Source organism: Vulpes vulpes, chromosome 15 (genome assembly GCF_048418805.1).
Source record: "Vulpes vulpes isolate BD-2025 chromosome 15, VulVul3, whole genome shotgun sequence".
NCBI classification, from domain to species: Eukaryota; Metazoa; Chordata; class Mammalia; order Carnivora; family Canidae; genus Vulpes; species Vulpes vulpes.
In genome coordinates, this window is record NC_132794.1 from 79,887,974 (window position 1) to 79,903,550 (window position 15,577).

The window sequence follows — 15,577 nt, forward strand, 5'->3', positions numbered from 1 at the left end:
CTCTGACAACACTATCGTGAGGCCTGCTTGGGACTGGTTGCCTGTGGCCTCAGCTTCAAGGCCCAGGGGAGAGGCTAGGCTGGGACATCACCTTGTGGTTGTAAAAGTGTCCATTGATAGAGAACCGATGTCGCCGGATCCTCTGGGCCTCGCCAGGTGTGCGGGACCGGGGCCTCCTCTGGATCACACAGGCTGCATCGCTCTTGGTCCGCATAAGCTGTGGGGTCTCTTCATCTTCCTCCAGGGGCTCTGTAGTGAGGGACAGATGAGAAGATTAGTCCTGGATGGAGCCAAGGTACCAGAGAATTGCTGTGCTCCAGCAGTCATGCAGTGTGTGGGGCTTTGTTCCCGGGAGATCTGTGGTCATGCCATGCTGCAGCAGACAGTAATGTGAGTGCTGTTTCTGTGATGGAGCCTGGGGTCCAGCTTGGGTGATGCCTGATTCTCAGACAGGAAAGGTGACCCCCAGACAGATAAGCTGTATCACCATGCCATATGGTCTTTGGCAGCCACACACCCTGTCCTCTGAGCCCCCATTGAATGCAAGGGGAGTACACAAAGAGGACAGATGAGCAGTCTGGCTCCCAGTGTGGGAGGAAGACATCCTACAGGCCCACGGGGCCAGGAGAGGGCCATGCTGGCTGCTGCTATCCTCACCTTTCTCTAAGGCAGGGGACTCAGACAAATTACATCAAACAATGTCACCCTGCAAGCCACTACTTTCTTTTCTATAGCTGAGAAGCTGATGGAAATGCCTTGTACTAAGGAGGTATTTAGCAAGTGTTGCTCCTGAAGACAAATAAAGCCACTCTGTGCTCCTCCAAATTGCTGGTATTTTTTTTTTTCCTTAGAAAGGGAGAGAGAGAGGGAGAGAGACAGAGACAGAAAGAGACAAACAGAGAGAAGGCAGGACAGGGGAAGAGGGAGGAGAGAGAAAAAAATCCCAAACAGGCTCTGCGCCCAGCATGGGGTCCAACTCAGGGCTAAATCTTACAACCCTGAGATCATGACCCAAGCCAAAATCAAGAGCTGGGCACTTTAACCAACTGTGTCACCCAGGTGTTCCAACACAAAGCTGTTCTTCAGAGATGGTGGTCATGAGCCGAGCCCCTCCTCTCCTACCTCTGTTGAGTGAGACAGGACCCAGGTAGTTTGAAGCCTCACTTACCTGAGCTCTCTCTGGAACTCTCGGCCCTGTGTGCTGTCTGTGAGCTTGGCTCCTGGGCAGTGACCCTGCCATCCTGAAGGAGTGGCTCCTTTCTGAAAAGACAGTCATGGTGCTCAGAGAGATGTTCATAGAAAAAAGTAGCTCAAATCACAGAGAAGAAGCTGTCTTTTCAGTTCTAACACATTTATAAAAACAAATTCTTACATGAAATAAAAGTAGAGCAGTAGGAGATTAAATTTGTGTGAGTTTTTAAGATAGAACAGGAGATGCCAAGAAATGTTTATTTTGCCCGGGATACTGGGAAGCCCCCTGGCTACAGCTCCTTTCCTTGCAGATAAGGTCACTCCTGTGAATGTATGAGAAACAACTGGGGGTGATAGTCTGGAAAATTCTCCAAAAGTGAGATGACTTGGTCAGCATATAGAAAGACCACTGTGGGCAGGTGGAGCCATGGCCTTAGGCAGTCACAGGGTGACAAGGGTAAGGCTAGCTTGTGCTCTTCTGTGCCCCATTTGGGAATGGGACTTTTGCCCTGAGACTGAGGACACCACCCCCTGGACATTCCAAACAGTAAGCTCAGGTTGAACAGGTGTCAGGGAGGCCACCTGGCCCTGCCTCAGCCATCCCAGCACTCACAGGTGGCAGCCGGGCTGTCCAGGTGTCCAGGAGCCTGAGGAGAGGTGGACTCGCTCCCGGTCATCCTGTATCTGGAGCCGGATAGGCCGCCTCAGTCCCCAGGCAATGTTGAGAAGCCCCTCGATGATCAAAGCTCCTTCTTCCTGTGGGGAACCCACACAGGTTAGCCTCTTTTCCCAGAGCAACTCTCCTCAGGGGTCACTCCCCACCCTCCCTGAGCCTCTGTAAGGCCCAGACCTTCATCCATGGAACTCCCTGAACGCTCTCACCCCCAAACATGCCCTCTCCTCCTTGGGGTCCTGTCCTGCCCTGAAGGAAGGCACACAAGCCTCTACATGCTCCAAGGTATGAGGCCATGGGGCTGACTAGAGGAAGCCTGAGGCGTGCCCTTCCACTGTTCAGTTCATGTCTGGCCAGGGCATGGCCTGGGATGGAGCAGCTGAGTCAGGCGTCCCACAGGAACCCAGCTGCTATCCAGCAAGCACGTCTACACGGGAAGGGAAGAAACATGTCCCAGAGAAGCATGGCCACGTTAACACTCGGGTCATGCAGGGTGCCTTCCCACATCCGTCTCCCCACTGCACCTGGGTAGGGGGTCCTGTGGTCACCAGGAACATGCTATGGGCACTGGATTCCATGCCCACCAGAGCAGGGGTGACTGCTCCTTGGAGCTGTGTCTCAGTCTTGCCCTTTTCCCCACACTGCTCTCAATTGCTGCAGTAACAATTGAACAATTGGGCTGAACCCACCCCAAGATTTCTAAGCTGCCCTCTTTCCTGAGGGCCTGTGTTGCTCTTCTCAGCACCTGGACACTGCCAGCCCCCATGTTCCACTACTGGCACAAATACCCAGAATATCTACAGCAGCTGTCATTCTGCGTCCCCAGCCCCAGCCAGCCTTGGTTTCTCCCCCAGGGTCTGCGAATGGCATAGCTATTGCCCTCCTGCCAAATCCTGAGGTCCTAATTGACAGAACCTTCCAGAGTACGCTCAGCCAGTTTCCCCTCACTCCCCTCGGGTCTTTAATTCTGTTTCTGACCTCTTTCAGGCTCCTATCTTTGTGTGACCACCTCTACGCTCTCTGTGCCTGGACAAATTTCCCCAGGCGTGTGCCTGGCCAGGCTGCTTTCAGAGCATCTGCCTAAAATCTTCTCAGCCTCACCTCCCCCAGAGCTGTGGTCCTCCCAGCTACCTGCCCCTAAACTGCTTTGATACTAGCCTTTTGACAATGAATGCTAAACACCATTCTCCTACTGCTATCTCAAATACCACTTTAGATTCACAAATTCCATTTCTTTCTCCTTATTGGCATTGAAAGCCTTCTGAGGATAAGGGACCTCATGGAAACATCCTTGTAACCCTGGAGGGGCTTACACAGGTGTCCTGCAGAGTTGATTTCATGGTAAGTTAGTAATTGCTTAAAACACCCTGCTATCCACAGAGAAAATAGTTCTACTGTGTTCAAGGTTATCAAAATACACATAGCTTTCTGGAATGACCTTGCACTATTTGTTAAAAAAAGAAAACAACAGCAACAATCAAAACAGAGCAATTTTTGCTAATCACTGATGTTACACAGTCATAGACATGTGACTAACACTCCCTGCAAAGGAAAGACTGGATTGACTGACCGGAGTTAAAGGGGGTAGGAAGAAACCCCAAAGTGGGGTTCGGTTCTGTTTCCTGTCTTGGCCTCAGATGCCAGTCATATGTCAACAGTCTGCTGGGAGAACTACCCCCCTCCGCCCACCCGAAACACCTCAGCATGTTCATTCACGGAGCCCCGCTGCCTGCCAGCCCCACATCGGACCCTGTGCAGGGAGATCAAGCAGCCACGGTTCTGTGTCTGAGAGTCAGGAGATCATCTAGTGCTGTGAGGGGCAGGACAAGAGACCACAGCTGAAGCACGGCGCAGTGGGGCCAGACACACTGAGGCAGGTTCATTCAAAAAATAGGAAGACTCCATGAAGGAGGCAGGAGGAATTGCTCTGGGACTGGAGCAAGGGGCTGAAGCAGACCTGCTGCCTCTGAGTTCAGGGATCAGCTCTGCTGGGGGGACTGCTGGCCTGATGTCACTCAGGCCCAGTGTCCCTGCAGAGGCAGCATATGTGCCTCTGAGCTGCCCTCTGACCACTGTTCCACTGTCCCTCAGCCTGGACCCATCAGGATGGAGGGAGAGCCCTGTCAGGCTGCAGCTGTCTCTAGTCAAATCAGAAGAAACTGAGAGCAGAGCAGAAGGACGTCCAGGCTACTGGGCAGCCCTCGCCATACAGGTGGGGGAAGCACATGCAGGCAGAGGCAGGACTTGAATGTGGGTCCCACAGCCTCACATTTCCAGAAGTCAGGAAGTCATTCTGGGCCCTCTGATTCTGGCTACCAGTGACCACGTCCCTCCTTGTTGGAGCCCCTGACCTCCCCCTTGGCCTGAGGTGACAGGAGGGGTGCCACGCCTGCCCTGTAGAGTAAACATCCCCAGAGCCTCCCACAGCTCCAGGCTGGCAGCTGGGCCAAACCCCGCCCACCAAACTGTTTTCCTCTGAGAGCCTTCCTGTTCACTGCTATTTTTGGCCCTCGTGACAGTAACTGACGGCTGGTGGGAAAGCATAAAAGAAGCTGCCAAGCCTCTAAGTTCGTCAGACAGCACGGGGAGGCTTGCAGTCCGGACAGTGGCCTGTCATCCCCACCAGAGTGCTCACTAGCCACCTCCCAGCCATATCCACGCTGGATGCGGGGCTCCACCTGCTGGACTTCCCACCCTCCACCCTGAGCTTTCTGGGTCTTCCCAAGGACTGTCTGCTCATCCAGCAGCCGTGTGATCCCCAGGTGAGAGAGAGCAGCCTTCCTCTGGTTAGAGATCCAACAGAAAGGTTCTGTTTATCTTCGAGGGTGGGGACATACTGGGCCTCAGTGGGGTTAGAGAGCAGGGTGTGTGGTTGACAGCAGTGCTAGTAGCAGCTGAGGGCTTTGTATTCATGGAGGAATTTCACGTGAGTTGTATTTGATGCATTTCCTACAACACCCTTTCCAGTGGGCACTTAGAACCCCATTTTATGGATGGGTCAGGGGAGGCTTAGAGAGGTGACCTTGCCAAAGGTGTGCAGGTCAGGTGCCCAGCAGAGGCTGGCTTTACAGCCAGGTTCTCTCCGACTCTGGAGAGAACTGCTGGACCAGGTTCTCTTCTTTATACAGGCCCTTCAATAACAGTGAGGATAGACCCTCAGCACAAGGCTTTCAGTGTTAGCAGGAAAGAAGGGCCCAGGAGTCTAGGACTCGGCTGGGGTCTGCAGACTTCACTCCACTCTCAGGCCCTTGACTCACCTAAGCAGCCTCAGATGAGAGAGGGAACACAGGAGGAGTGACAGAATGGCAGACCCTCATCCCTGGTCCTCTTGTTGATCGCCAGGTTGCTGCTCCCCCCTTGTTGACGGCCATGAGGTCCCGGCTACTGCTTCCTGTGGCCCATCTGCCCACGATTCAGGAGACCTCTGAGGAGATGCTGCCCGGGGGCCCTGGGCAGGAGCCCCCAGCCTCCCCCAGCCTGGATGACTATGTGAAATCCATTTGTCAGCTGGCACAGCCCACTTCAGTGCTGGACATGGCCACAGCCAGGGCCCAGCCCAGCAGAACCCTCCGGCCCGCCCAAGCCTTCAAGAAGAACTGCCCTACTGAGTCCCTGCAAGACATCACTACCCACTTCAGTGGTCAGCAACCTGCACCAACCAGGGATTGCACTGCTGACCCCCTGGACTGGCTCTTTGGGGATTCCCAAGAAAAGCAGCCAAGTAGGAGGGACCCACCAAGGACGATTGGCTCCTCTGCGGACCGCTGGGGTCCACACAGACAGATGGATGGTGGCAAGGCCCAAGGGACTCCCAGAGGGAGATTCTGTGATGCCAGCGTGCAGGAGCACTCTCTGGTGAGACCCTCAAGGGATTGGCATCAGGGCTCCTGGGCTTCCAGGCAATTCAGTGGGGCTGCAGCCTCTCCCCCGGCCCCTCGCCCCAGCAGCACCCTCAGAACTCTCTATTTGCACCTCCCGGTGATTCATGAACTCTGACCTCTCCCCAATAAAGCCTTCTGTACAGAGCATGCTGGTCTGTGTCACCTCCTCCCCCTCCTCCCCTGAGGTAGGCACCATCCCCGGCAGGTCTCTGAGATGGAAACACTTTTCTGCAAAGGCTGCCTGCCTGGGCATTTCATAGCAAGATCCCTCCTCTGAAGAGTGAGAACAGCCTATCTGGCATGATGTGGTGTTACTGTTCCTTGCTGGCTGATCATCTTGGGCAAGTTACTTAACATTTCTGTTTGTTGGGTTTCTCATAGGTAAAATGGAGGTAATTAAACAGACCTGCTTTCTAAGGCTATTCTGATCAGTAAATGGGATAAAACCCATACGCATCATGGGGTGCATGTTATAAGCCCATACACATGCTTATACGCACATTTATATGGTTGCTTTACAGGCAGGGAGGGACATGACATTGGTGGCAGAAGCAAAGCTCTCAGCCACACAGGGATTTCAGAGTGAGGCCCTGGGCACTCCTGAGTCAGCCTCCTGGCCTCCACTCTCAGAGCCTGTGCTTCATGCAGCCCAAGAGGAAACACAGGGTTTCCCCAAATGTACCTGCTAAGTTTGGGGGGGAACCTATTACTAGGGTACCAGGGGTATCTCAGTGGCTCCAACTCACAAGCCCTATTGTGTCATTGGGAGAGTTTTTTCCCATGCTGAGGACCAAAACAGAACCTGCACCAGCTCAGCTTGCAGGGTGCCAAAACACTGGACCAGGTGGCCCTGTCCCCACCATCCCTTCCTCCATCCAAGGGGTGCTTCTCAGCTGTGGGCAAAGTGTGGGCTGTTCTCCAGCTGCCCTGCTCTCAGGCAAGTCCAGTGGCCAGGGCCTCACTTCCTATGTGCTAAGGTTTGGGCCAGCACAGGGCCTGGAGGTGTCTGGCAAGGAAGGAGATGAAGGTGAGGCATAGGGAAGAGACATGGTCTTCTTAGAGAGGCAGGTGAGACATCAGAGAATGCAAAAGAATCAGGCCTGAGGACCCATCACCATGTTTCCTGGGCCAGATCAGAGCTGGCTGACCCTGGTCAAGGTGGAAGGGACAGAGGGGAGAGGAGGAGGACAGAGCTGGGGCCCTGGCCAAGCTCACAGCCTGCTTCAGTTTCCTTCATCTCTTTGCTCTGTGAATTATCAAACTATTTTCTTCCTTTCTTCTTCCTTTCCTTCTTTATTTTTTCTATTTTAAAATTGCTTTGCACTTTAAAAATGTTGATCTGCCCTCTTATATGTGTGTCTTGTGGGAAGGCAGAATGTAAACCATACATTTAACATTTTCAGACAAGTAATTACTCACTTTCCTTATCTGGAAAGTGGGGACATGCCCTTCACACCCTGCAGGGGTTGAGGAATGGGCACGTGGCCTTGGAGATGGAGTAGAGACATGGCATAGGAATGCCTGTGTCTGCCACAACCTGCTGGGTCTCTGGTCTGCTCAAACCTGCTGGTCCCTGACCTTTGCTGGCAAATAAGTGTGGGGCAGCCTTTAGTCAGAATATCCTTAGAAGGTGGTGAGGAGAGCTGACCTGGGAGGGAGTGCTGGCTGGTGACCACATGGGCTGGGCTCGCCTCACTGTCATCTCTTCTGTGAAGCTGTGTGAAACCAGGTCAGAAGGAGGCAACTAGGATGAGGTTGGCTAATTCCCCCCAAGCTCAATACCCACACGGCTGCATTTGGGAGGTCAGACAGGGCTCTGGATTCCTCTGCTAATATCCCCTGATGTCAAAGAAGCTAATGGCAACTTCAGAAGGTGGCAAAAACAAAAACAAACAAAAAAAAACAAAACAGCACCTGAATAAAGGGCATGAAGAAGGGGCTTCTGGCATTATTCCAAGCTTCCCACGGGACAGTACAGCCTAGCAGAAAGTCCTCGTGCAGAGCAGAGCAGTCTCCTCCTCACTCACCACTGGAGTAGGGAAGCAACACAATGCCCTGACCAGGGGGCAGCCCGGGAAGCTCTTGGGAACTCTCAAGGGAACATAGCCACTGTGGAATAGTCACCCAGGTGCCAGCAGTCTGTCAACTGCCTATCGTTCCTGCCTTCAGATGTTAAAAGAAGGGGGATCATTATAAGAGGGAAGGGTATCCTGACTTTCTCCACCCAGAGAGGAACAGAGGTGCAGGAGGCTGGGACCAAGGATGGGGACTGGGTGTGGTGCGCACTCTTGGCCACCAGGGGGAGGAGCGGAGGCCACACACGGGCGCACCACGGAAGGTCCTACTTTTCATCACAGTGATATATTTACCCACTGGTATTTCTGGGTGGTCATTTTTCTCTCGAGAAGCCAGTCTCCTTAAAATGCTTTGCTATCTTCAAAAGGCACAGATGGCTCCAGGTTGCTCATGCTCTTCATTGTAATATAAGCAAAAGTATCCCAAAGGCAAAGGTCATGACAAAGGAAGCAGTGACTGGGCCTCCTCAGAAGAGGAAGCCCCGTGGGGTGGGGTGCGGGGAATCCTCCACCCTCTGGAAGCTGGGGGAGAATTCACAGGAAAACCCTGGCCCCAGGGCATGGCCCCTGCTCCCTGACGCACTTCATCTCTCCACGTTCTATGGATCCCGGAAGAGATGGTGGAGAAGGTGTCCCCAAACCATAGTAGTCAGGCCACAGTTGCTCAGGGGGAAGCCCAGTGACAGCAGGGAGCAGGGTCTCTTCTGGATCCCTGTATTATAAACTTGTGTGCTTAGGCCTTGGAGCCATGCTGGCATCTTCCACTCACTGCAGTGTAGGAGAGACTTAAACTCTGAAAGCCTCAATCTCTTTGTCTGGAAAATGGCCATTTCAACATCACAAAGCTCCTATATTACAATAAATAATATAGGGGCAAAGTGCCTGGTGCCTGGCTGCCCTGCCCTCAGGGCCTCCTGTGCCCAAGGAGAGGCCAGCCTGAACTGTGGGGTCCTGGGTCTGCATTCGGAGGAACTGCAGAGGCCTGAACACCTGGCGATGGGTGGGTCACGGAGGTACTTGGTGTCCAGGAATCAGTCATGCATCTCACCATCAGAACTCTGTGCTGCCCAGGCCTACAATGTCTTTGTGGTGGCAGTCACCTCCTGAAGATGCCAAGTCCCTCAGGCTGGTGCCCCTTGGCTGTTAAGGCTGCAGTAGGTTCCTGAAAGGGGCTTTCTGGCTCCAGGGAGATGAAGTCAGATCCTTACGCCTTCTTTAGCTTAGAAACCAGAAAATCCCCATCTGTGGGGTGTTAACTTCTTACCGCAGGGGGCTGTCAAGAATACTTCTTCTCCTTTCTGGAGTCTCTCACTTTGCCACAAGGACTGTCCCACCACATACAAACACAGGGGGCATGGGTTTGGGGGCTTCCCAGCCCTACTCCCCATACAACTGTTCCTACAGAGGGGACTGTCTTGGGGAATCCCAAGGGCCAAAGCCAACTCTTAGAGTAGCAGTTCTCAAACTTGGCCCTCATTACAACCCTATGGAGGGCTTGTTAAAACACAGTTGGGAACATAGTTTCTGATTCAGCAGGCCTGGGGGCAGGACGACGATGAGAATTTGCATTTCTCCCCAGTTCCCAGGTGACCTTGAGGCTGCTGGTGCAGGGACCACAGGTCGAGAGCTGCCAAGTCTTAGGTCAGTCACTGAATGGCCCAGGGCTGAGGAACAGGGTCTAGGCAGAAGACCCCACCGCATGCCTCCAGCACCACCTAAGAGAGTCCAACTCCTCAATTCAGCAGAGGTCAAAATTGCCCAGCTGGCACTCAGGACCAATCTCAACCTGCCCTGGGTCCAGGCCTGCTGGTTAGTCACCCAACGCCTATGCTCAGGTGCTGTGCTGGGCCTGTCTTGGGGACGTGGAACCAGCCCATCACTCAGGTAAGAAAAGTAATAGCGAAACCAGAGGTAGCAGGGTGGTGGCATCAGAACCCTGCCAGCAACAGTAAGTAGCAGGGCTGTAGCTGGCTGCTAAGTGGGCGTCAGAGAGCTGCTCTGAAGAAAGAAATGTGTGGCAGGGCAGGGGTGGCGGGGACAATTTGTTGGGGTTGGCCTATGGGCCTGAGAGGGCTGAGCAAGTCTGGGGGAGGTGGAGTACGAGGTCTGTGCTGTTCCAGGTCATCCTGGCAGCCCAGCGCAGCCTGGATCGCCAGCCAGCAGCATCCCTGCATCCAGCCTCCTGAGCTGTGTGACTAGAGTCGGGCCTGGGCTTTGTTTTACCCACAGACATGTTTTGGTTAGCCACCATGGTGTTTCAAGGTTTGGGAAATTCCACATGAAATTCCAGATATCTAACTTCTTTTGAAAAATTAGAGAGTCAGGCTGTTTGGAGCCCAGGTTCCTGCACAGGAGGGATGGATTCCACCCAAAAGGCAGCAGCATCTGCAGACAGGACATGCTCTCCCACATCCTCTGCTCCCCAAGCCTGCCCTGCCTCTCACATCCTGACCTGCCTGCCCCTGTGAGCATCCTTTGGGGAGCTCCCTTCCATTTCAAGGCTTCCGTCTGATATTTATTCTGACTGGCAAACACAGACACTGCTTTCACTTCTCATTGCCCTGTGAACCTGGGCAGACCAGGGCCTTGTGCTGAATTCCTTATTCATGCGGTGGGCTGGGCAGAGAGGGGACTAGGCTGTGCAGTCTTAAAGATTTCAAGTTCCAATGTCCTGGCAGTTCATTTGGGCAAAAGTCCTAGGTGGAAGGAGAAGACCTGCAGGTGATTATTTCTACCTGCTCTGAATTCTTGCTGGGTTGGGGGTAGGGGGATGCTCTGACCCTCAGCACCCCTTTTAGGACCTCCAAGGAGACATCCTGGCTGCTGGTAACCTGGTCCCTAGTTCAGAAGATGAGTGACCTCATGATTCATCATCCAAACTGGGATATTTCTGAGTGAAGGGGATGATCTGAATAGTGGCCCTGGAGTACTTAGCATGTATAAACCAGACCCATCTTCAGCAAACCAGGATAGACGGTGGCCTGTGAATAAAGAAGAGAAACAAGGCATACCTCTCTGTGTCTTAGCTGAAAGCTTCTGCCCTCATGGTAGCAGTTGTAAGTTTTTAGCAAGCTTAAGAGCTCCGACCTAAAAAGATAAAGACACACATAATCTTGGGCCATGGCAGGCCTTTCGAGCATAAGGATACATGTCCTACCAGCCACACATAATCAATTTACAGCCTAGACTCTGCCATCAGACACATGCTTTTCAGTTTTCTAGAGGTTTCACATGTCAGCCCTTGTGGAAGGTTTCTGGATGGAAAGAGGAAGAAGAGAAACTCACAGATGGCCCATATAATTGTGCAAATTGTGTTTGTACACTTTCACTATCACAGATGAGTTCCTGACAGTCTCCCTGCCCTTTACTTCTGAGTCACTTCCTCAATAAATCTACTGAGATTGGATTATTAGCACTTTAAAGACTCTTGCTTTTTCCCCCATCTTACTTCCTAGAAGGGCCTGGTGTAGCTGCTCTGGGGGCACCCTGAGGGGTGCTGCCTTTTCCTCATCCCGACTTTATAGACGTCTGAACAAGAGATGAAGTTGACAGCTATGAGAGAAGATCCTGACGGTCTGAGGGAGGCCACTCTGTCCAGATGCCTTCTTCCCAGAATAAACGGAGGCCATGGCAAAGAGAAGACAGTCCCTGCACCCAAGCGGGGTTTTGCAGGGAAGTATGGTCCAATAGATAAGAAATTTGAGCCACATGTGTAATTTTAAAACTTATAGCAGTCATCTTACATAGGAAAACAAAACAGGTGAGATTAGTTTTCATAATGCATTTTGTTTTATGGCACAATATATTTAAGATATTATCATGTCCACAGGTAATCAATATAAAAAACATTAATGAGACCTTGTTCATTATTTTATTTTGCAATAAGTGTTTGCTACCTTCCTTTTATATTAACTACACCTCGGGTACCTGAGTGGCTCAATCAATTAAGCATCTGCCTTCAGCTCAGGTCATGATCCCAGGGTCTTGGGGTCTTGGGATCAAGCCCCAAATCGGGCTCCCTGCTCTGCAGGGAGTCTGCTCTTCCTCTCTCTCTGCCCCTTCACACTGCTTGTGCTATCTCTCTCTCTCTCTCTCTCTCTCAAAATAAATAAATTCTTCAAAATATTTATATATTAACCACACTTCTCCAACCATAAGTCATGTGCTTGGCAGCCAAAGGGACTCATGGCTCCCTTTCTAGACAGTGCTGCTCTAGAACCTCTTCAGGCAGGGCCTTCACTGGAGCCACCCAGGGTATAGATGAGCAAAACCTGCTGGTGGTGCTCTGGTGTGCTGCCCAATGTGGGGATGATGGCAACTGACAGGGGAAGTGGTTCACTTGTGATTCAATGAATATTATGGCATTAACAAAGCATGACTCAATGTCGCATGTTTGTAGTGCTTGTAAGTATGTAAATGCTGAACATAAACATATATATATCCTAACAAGTTTATGTTCAGCATTTACATACTTACAAGTACGTAATCATGTTATGGTTATTATTATGACTTTTCCAAAGTTATGTTTAACATTATTCTTATTATAAAATTTAAACAAGGAAAATGATGGTATGGGCAGTACTGTGAACAAAATGCTGTCTGTTTTCTCAGGTCTCCACTAGGAGGTCCCAGGAAAGAGGTCAGCAAAAGGTAGGAGGCTGGCTTGTCCTCAAGGTGGCAGATAGGAGCTGCCAAGTTTATACAAGATTTGGATTCAGGACTCGAAAAGCAAGATAAAATAAAAAATATACTTTTCTTTAGTTCAGAAATAAGTTTGAAAAAGCATTCCAAACATTTTAATAGTAAAACAGAGTAAATAAATTAAAATATTAATAACAAATAGTAATTAAGAATTAAGAAAAATTAACAAAATAAATTTCAGCAAAGCTGAAAATCATTATGTCAATAAAATACTTTTCGGTAAAAACTCTAACCCTATTTTGAGGTTTTTCTTTTTTTCCCAAAACCCTGAACTGTTTAACACAATAAAAATGTTAGAATTGCTCTAGTTTTTGAATAAATTAAATGCCATCTGTGCAGAGTCACAGCAGGCATTGCCATACTTTCCTGTCTTTGTGGGCCTGGGGAGGCAGGGGTCAAACCCACACCCCAAAGAGATCCTTGATCTCCAAGGAGACAGGCTTCAAAAAGTAGTGCCTCCATCACTGTCCCTGGGGCAGGCACATCGTCATATCTATGAAAGGTGTCCTAAAGCCACCCAAAGTCTGTCCATGGCGGGGAGTGGCCACAAGAAGATCCCCTCCCTGTATACAAAGGCTTACTTCAGGATGGACTTGCTGTCACTGATGGGGACATGAGAACTGGGTGGACAATCTTCCTTCATCTTCCCTTCTTGCCTGCAGACTGGGAAGTTACCTGCTGGGAAGAGGAGGATGGATTGACAGACAGGTGAGCCTGGAGAAGCACTAGCCAGTGCAGTACCCAGAGCCCTGGTGTGCCGGCCTGTGGCTTCAGCCTTACCTGCCACCTCCCAACCCACCTACGCCCCTTCTCCCTCCACTCCTTGGCAGAAGGTGGCCACAGCTGAAAGACCAGGCTCAGAGGAATTAATGGGCCCCATACCCACCTGGGGCAGTCAAGCTCCCCTGGAGGAGGGGAGAGGGTGAGAACTGAAGTGCCAACTGGTACCCAGTACCAGCCCTATCAGCCCCCCTCCCAGAATCTCATAAGCCCTGGAGATCTGGATCAATCTTGTAAATGTTTCAGACACAGGCTCTCTTCCCCCAGCCAGGAAACCCTGAATAATGGTTTCTGCCTCCCAACCCCCAAAGCACTCTGGGCCTTTCTCCACCATTCCCACTGAGCCCAGGCTGGTGGCCCCATCAGTGCCTTTGGAGTCGGCACATCTGACTAGTGATGGGCTCCTAGTGATGGGCTCATTGGTACTGTGGTCACTATGTGTTGGAGACTGCATTGAGCATTCTCTCTGAATTATCTTATTACCTCTTAACAACAACAGCACGAGGTAAGCACCATCCTAGTCCCATTTTATGGATGAGAAAACTGGGACAGAGGTTGAATACTTTGACCAAGATTCTTAGCGAATCAGCGGCAAAGTCACTATGTGAACACAAGCCTTTAGGTCTTAGATTCTGGTCTCTGACAAGATTCCATCAAAATCCTAGAGGAGAACACAGGCAACACCCTTTTTGAACTTGGCCACAGCAACTTCTTGCAAGATACATCCATGAAGGCAAGAGAAACAAAAGCAAAAATGAATTATTGGGACTTCATCAAGATAAAAAGCTTCTGCACAGCAAAAGAAACAGTCAACAAAACTAAAAGACAACCTACAGAATGGGAGAAGTTATTTGCAAATGACATATCAGATAAAGGGCTAGTATCCAAGATCTATAAAGAACTTATGAAACTCAACACCAAAGAAACAAACAATCCAATCATGAAATGGGCAAAAGCCATGAAGAGAAATCTCACAGAGGAAGACATAGACATGGCCAACAAGCACATGAGAAAATGCTCTGCATCACTTGCCATCAGGGAAATACAAATCAAAACCACAATGAGATACCACCTCACACCAGTGAGAATGGGGAAAATTAACAAGGCAGGAAACAACAAATGTGGGAGAGGATGTGAAGAAAGGGGAACCCTCTTGCACTGTTGGTGGGAATGTGAACTGGTGCAGCCACTCTGGACAACTGTGTGGAGGTTCCTCAAAGAGTTAAAAATAGACCTGCCCTACGACCCAAATCCAGCAATTGCACTGCTGGGGATTTACCTCAAAGATACAGATGCAATGAAACGCCGGGACACCTGCACCCCGATGTTTATAGCAGCAATGTCCACAATAGCCAAACTGTGGAAGGAGCCTCGGTGTCCATCGAAAGATGAATGGATAAAGAAGCTGTGGTCTATGTATACAATGGAATATTACTCAGCCATTAGAAACGACAAATACCCACCATTTGCTTCAATGTGGATGGAACTGGAGGGTATTATGCTGAGTGAAATAAGCCAATCGGAGAAGGACAAACATTGTATGTTCTCATTCATTTGGGGAATATAAATAATAGTGAAAGGGAATAAAGGGAAAGGAGAGAAACTGAGTGAAAATATCAGTGAGGGTGACAAAACATGAGAGACACCTAACTGTGGGAAATGAACAAGGGGTAGTGGAAGGGGAGGTGGGCAGGGGGTTGGGGTGACTGGGTGATGGGCACTGAGGGGGCCACTTGGTGGGATGAGCACTGGGTGTTATGCTAAATGTTGGCAAATTGAACTCCAATAAAGAAAAAAAAAAAGATTCTGGTTTCTGAACCTCTTCCCTATATTGGTCTTGCACAGTGCCTTAAACCCTCCAGCCTTCTTTTTCTTATCTATGCAATGTGGTGGTCTCTTCCCTAGAGGATTGCTACTCGATTCACACATGAAACCATGAATTCACAGCCTGGAAATCTTTGTGGAGTTTCTCAAACCCTTCCAGGGAAATGCACTAGTGCCTATGGCCATCTTCTGCACAGATCTCAGCTTCTCTCTCTCTCCAACTTACTCTGACCAAGAACTCTCTTCTTGAGGCATGCTGTGTGTTGGGCAGTGAGCCACAGCTTCTCTCTCTCTCTCCACCCCCCTTACCCCAATCTTGGCCTCATCTCTCCTCTCAAGTGGTGGCTAAGACTCTGAGGGATTCCATCACATTGAGAACTGTCACAGACAGGATCCACAGCTTGTCATTCACAATGAACCTGGCCCAGTCAGGTCTTCCCCACCACCATGTG

General features: G+C 50.6%; 2 protein-coding genes and 1 long non-coding RNA gene across 8 annotated transcripts in view; 2 read left to right on the forward strand and 1 right to left on the reverse strand.

The window, feature by feature from the left end:
• The window catches only part of RASSF4 (Ras association domain family member 4), a 32,761-nt gene that overhangs the window by 8,413 nt on the left and 8,771 nt on the right, over positions 1-15,577 (reverse strand). For 3 of the 6 annotated variants that reach the window (XM_025990043.2, XM_072739397.1, XM_072739395.1), the window contains 5 exons: positions 13,103-13,199; positions 10,832-10,907; positions 1,805-1,947; positions 1,169-1,260; positions 92-249 (listed from right to left, as the gene is read on the reverse strand). In XM_025990043.2, the coding sequence (XP_025845828.1) occupies positions 92-249; positions 1,169-1,260; positions 1,805-1,947; positions 10,832-10,907; positions 13,103-13,199 (566 nt within the window). The remainder of the gene's footprint in view (positions 1-91; positions 250-1,168; positions 1,261-1,804; positions 1,948-10,831; positions 10,908-13,102; positions 13,200-15,577) is intronic. The other 3 variants (XM_072739393.1, XM_072739396.1, XM_072739394.1) reach the window with 1 other exon arrangement.
• Positions 4,382-5,890, forward strand: DEPP1 (DEPP autophagy regulator 1). The gene is made up of 2 exons (XM_025990096.2): positions 4,382-4,626; positions 5,207-5,890. Exon 2 carries the CDS (start codon positions 5,234-5,236, stop codon positions 5,858-5,860), a length of 627 nt encoding a protein of 208 aa, XP_025845881.1. The 5' UTR covers positions 4,382-4,626; positions 5,207-5,233; the 3' UTR covers positions 5,861-5,890.
• Positions 12,336-14,073, forward strand: LOC140595681 (uncharacterized). Its single transcript, XR_011997481.1, has 3 exons — positions 12,336-12,470; positions 13,184-13,229; positions 13,967-14,073. It is a non-coding gene; the product is annotated as an uncharacterized lncRNA (long non-coding RNA).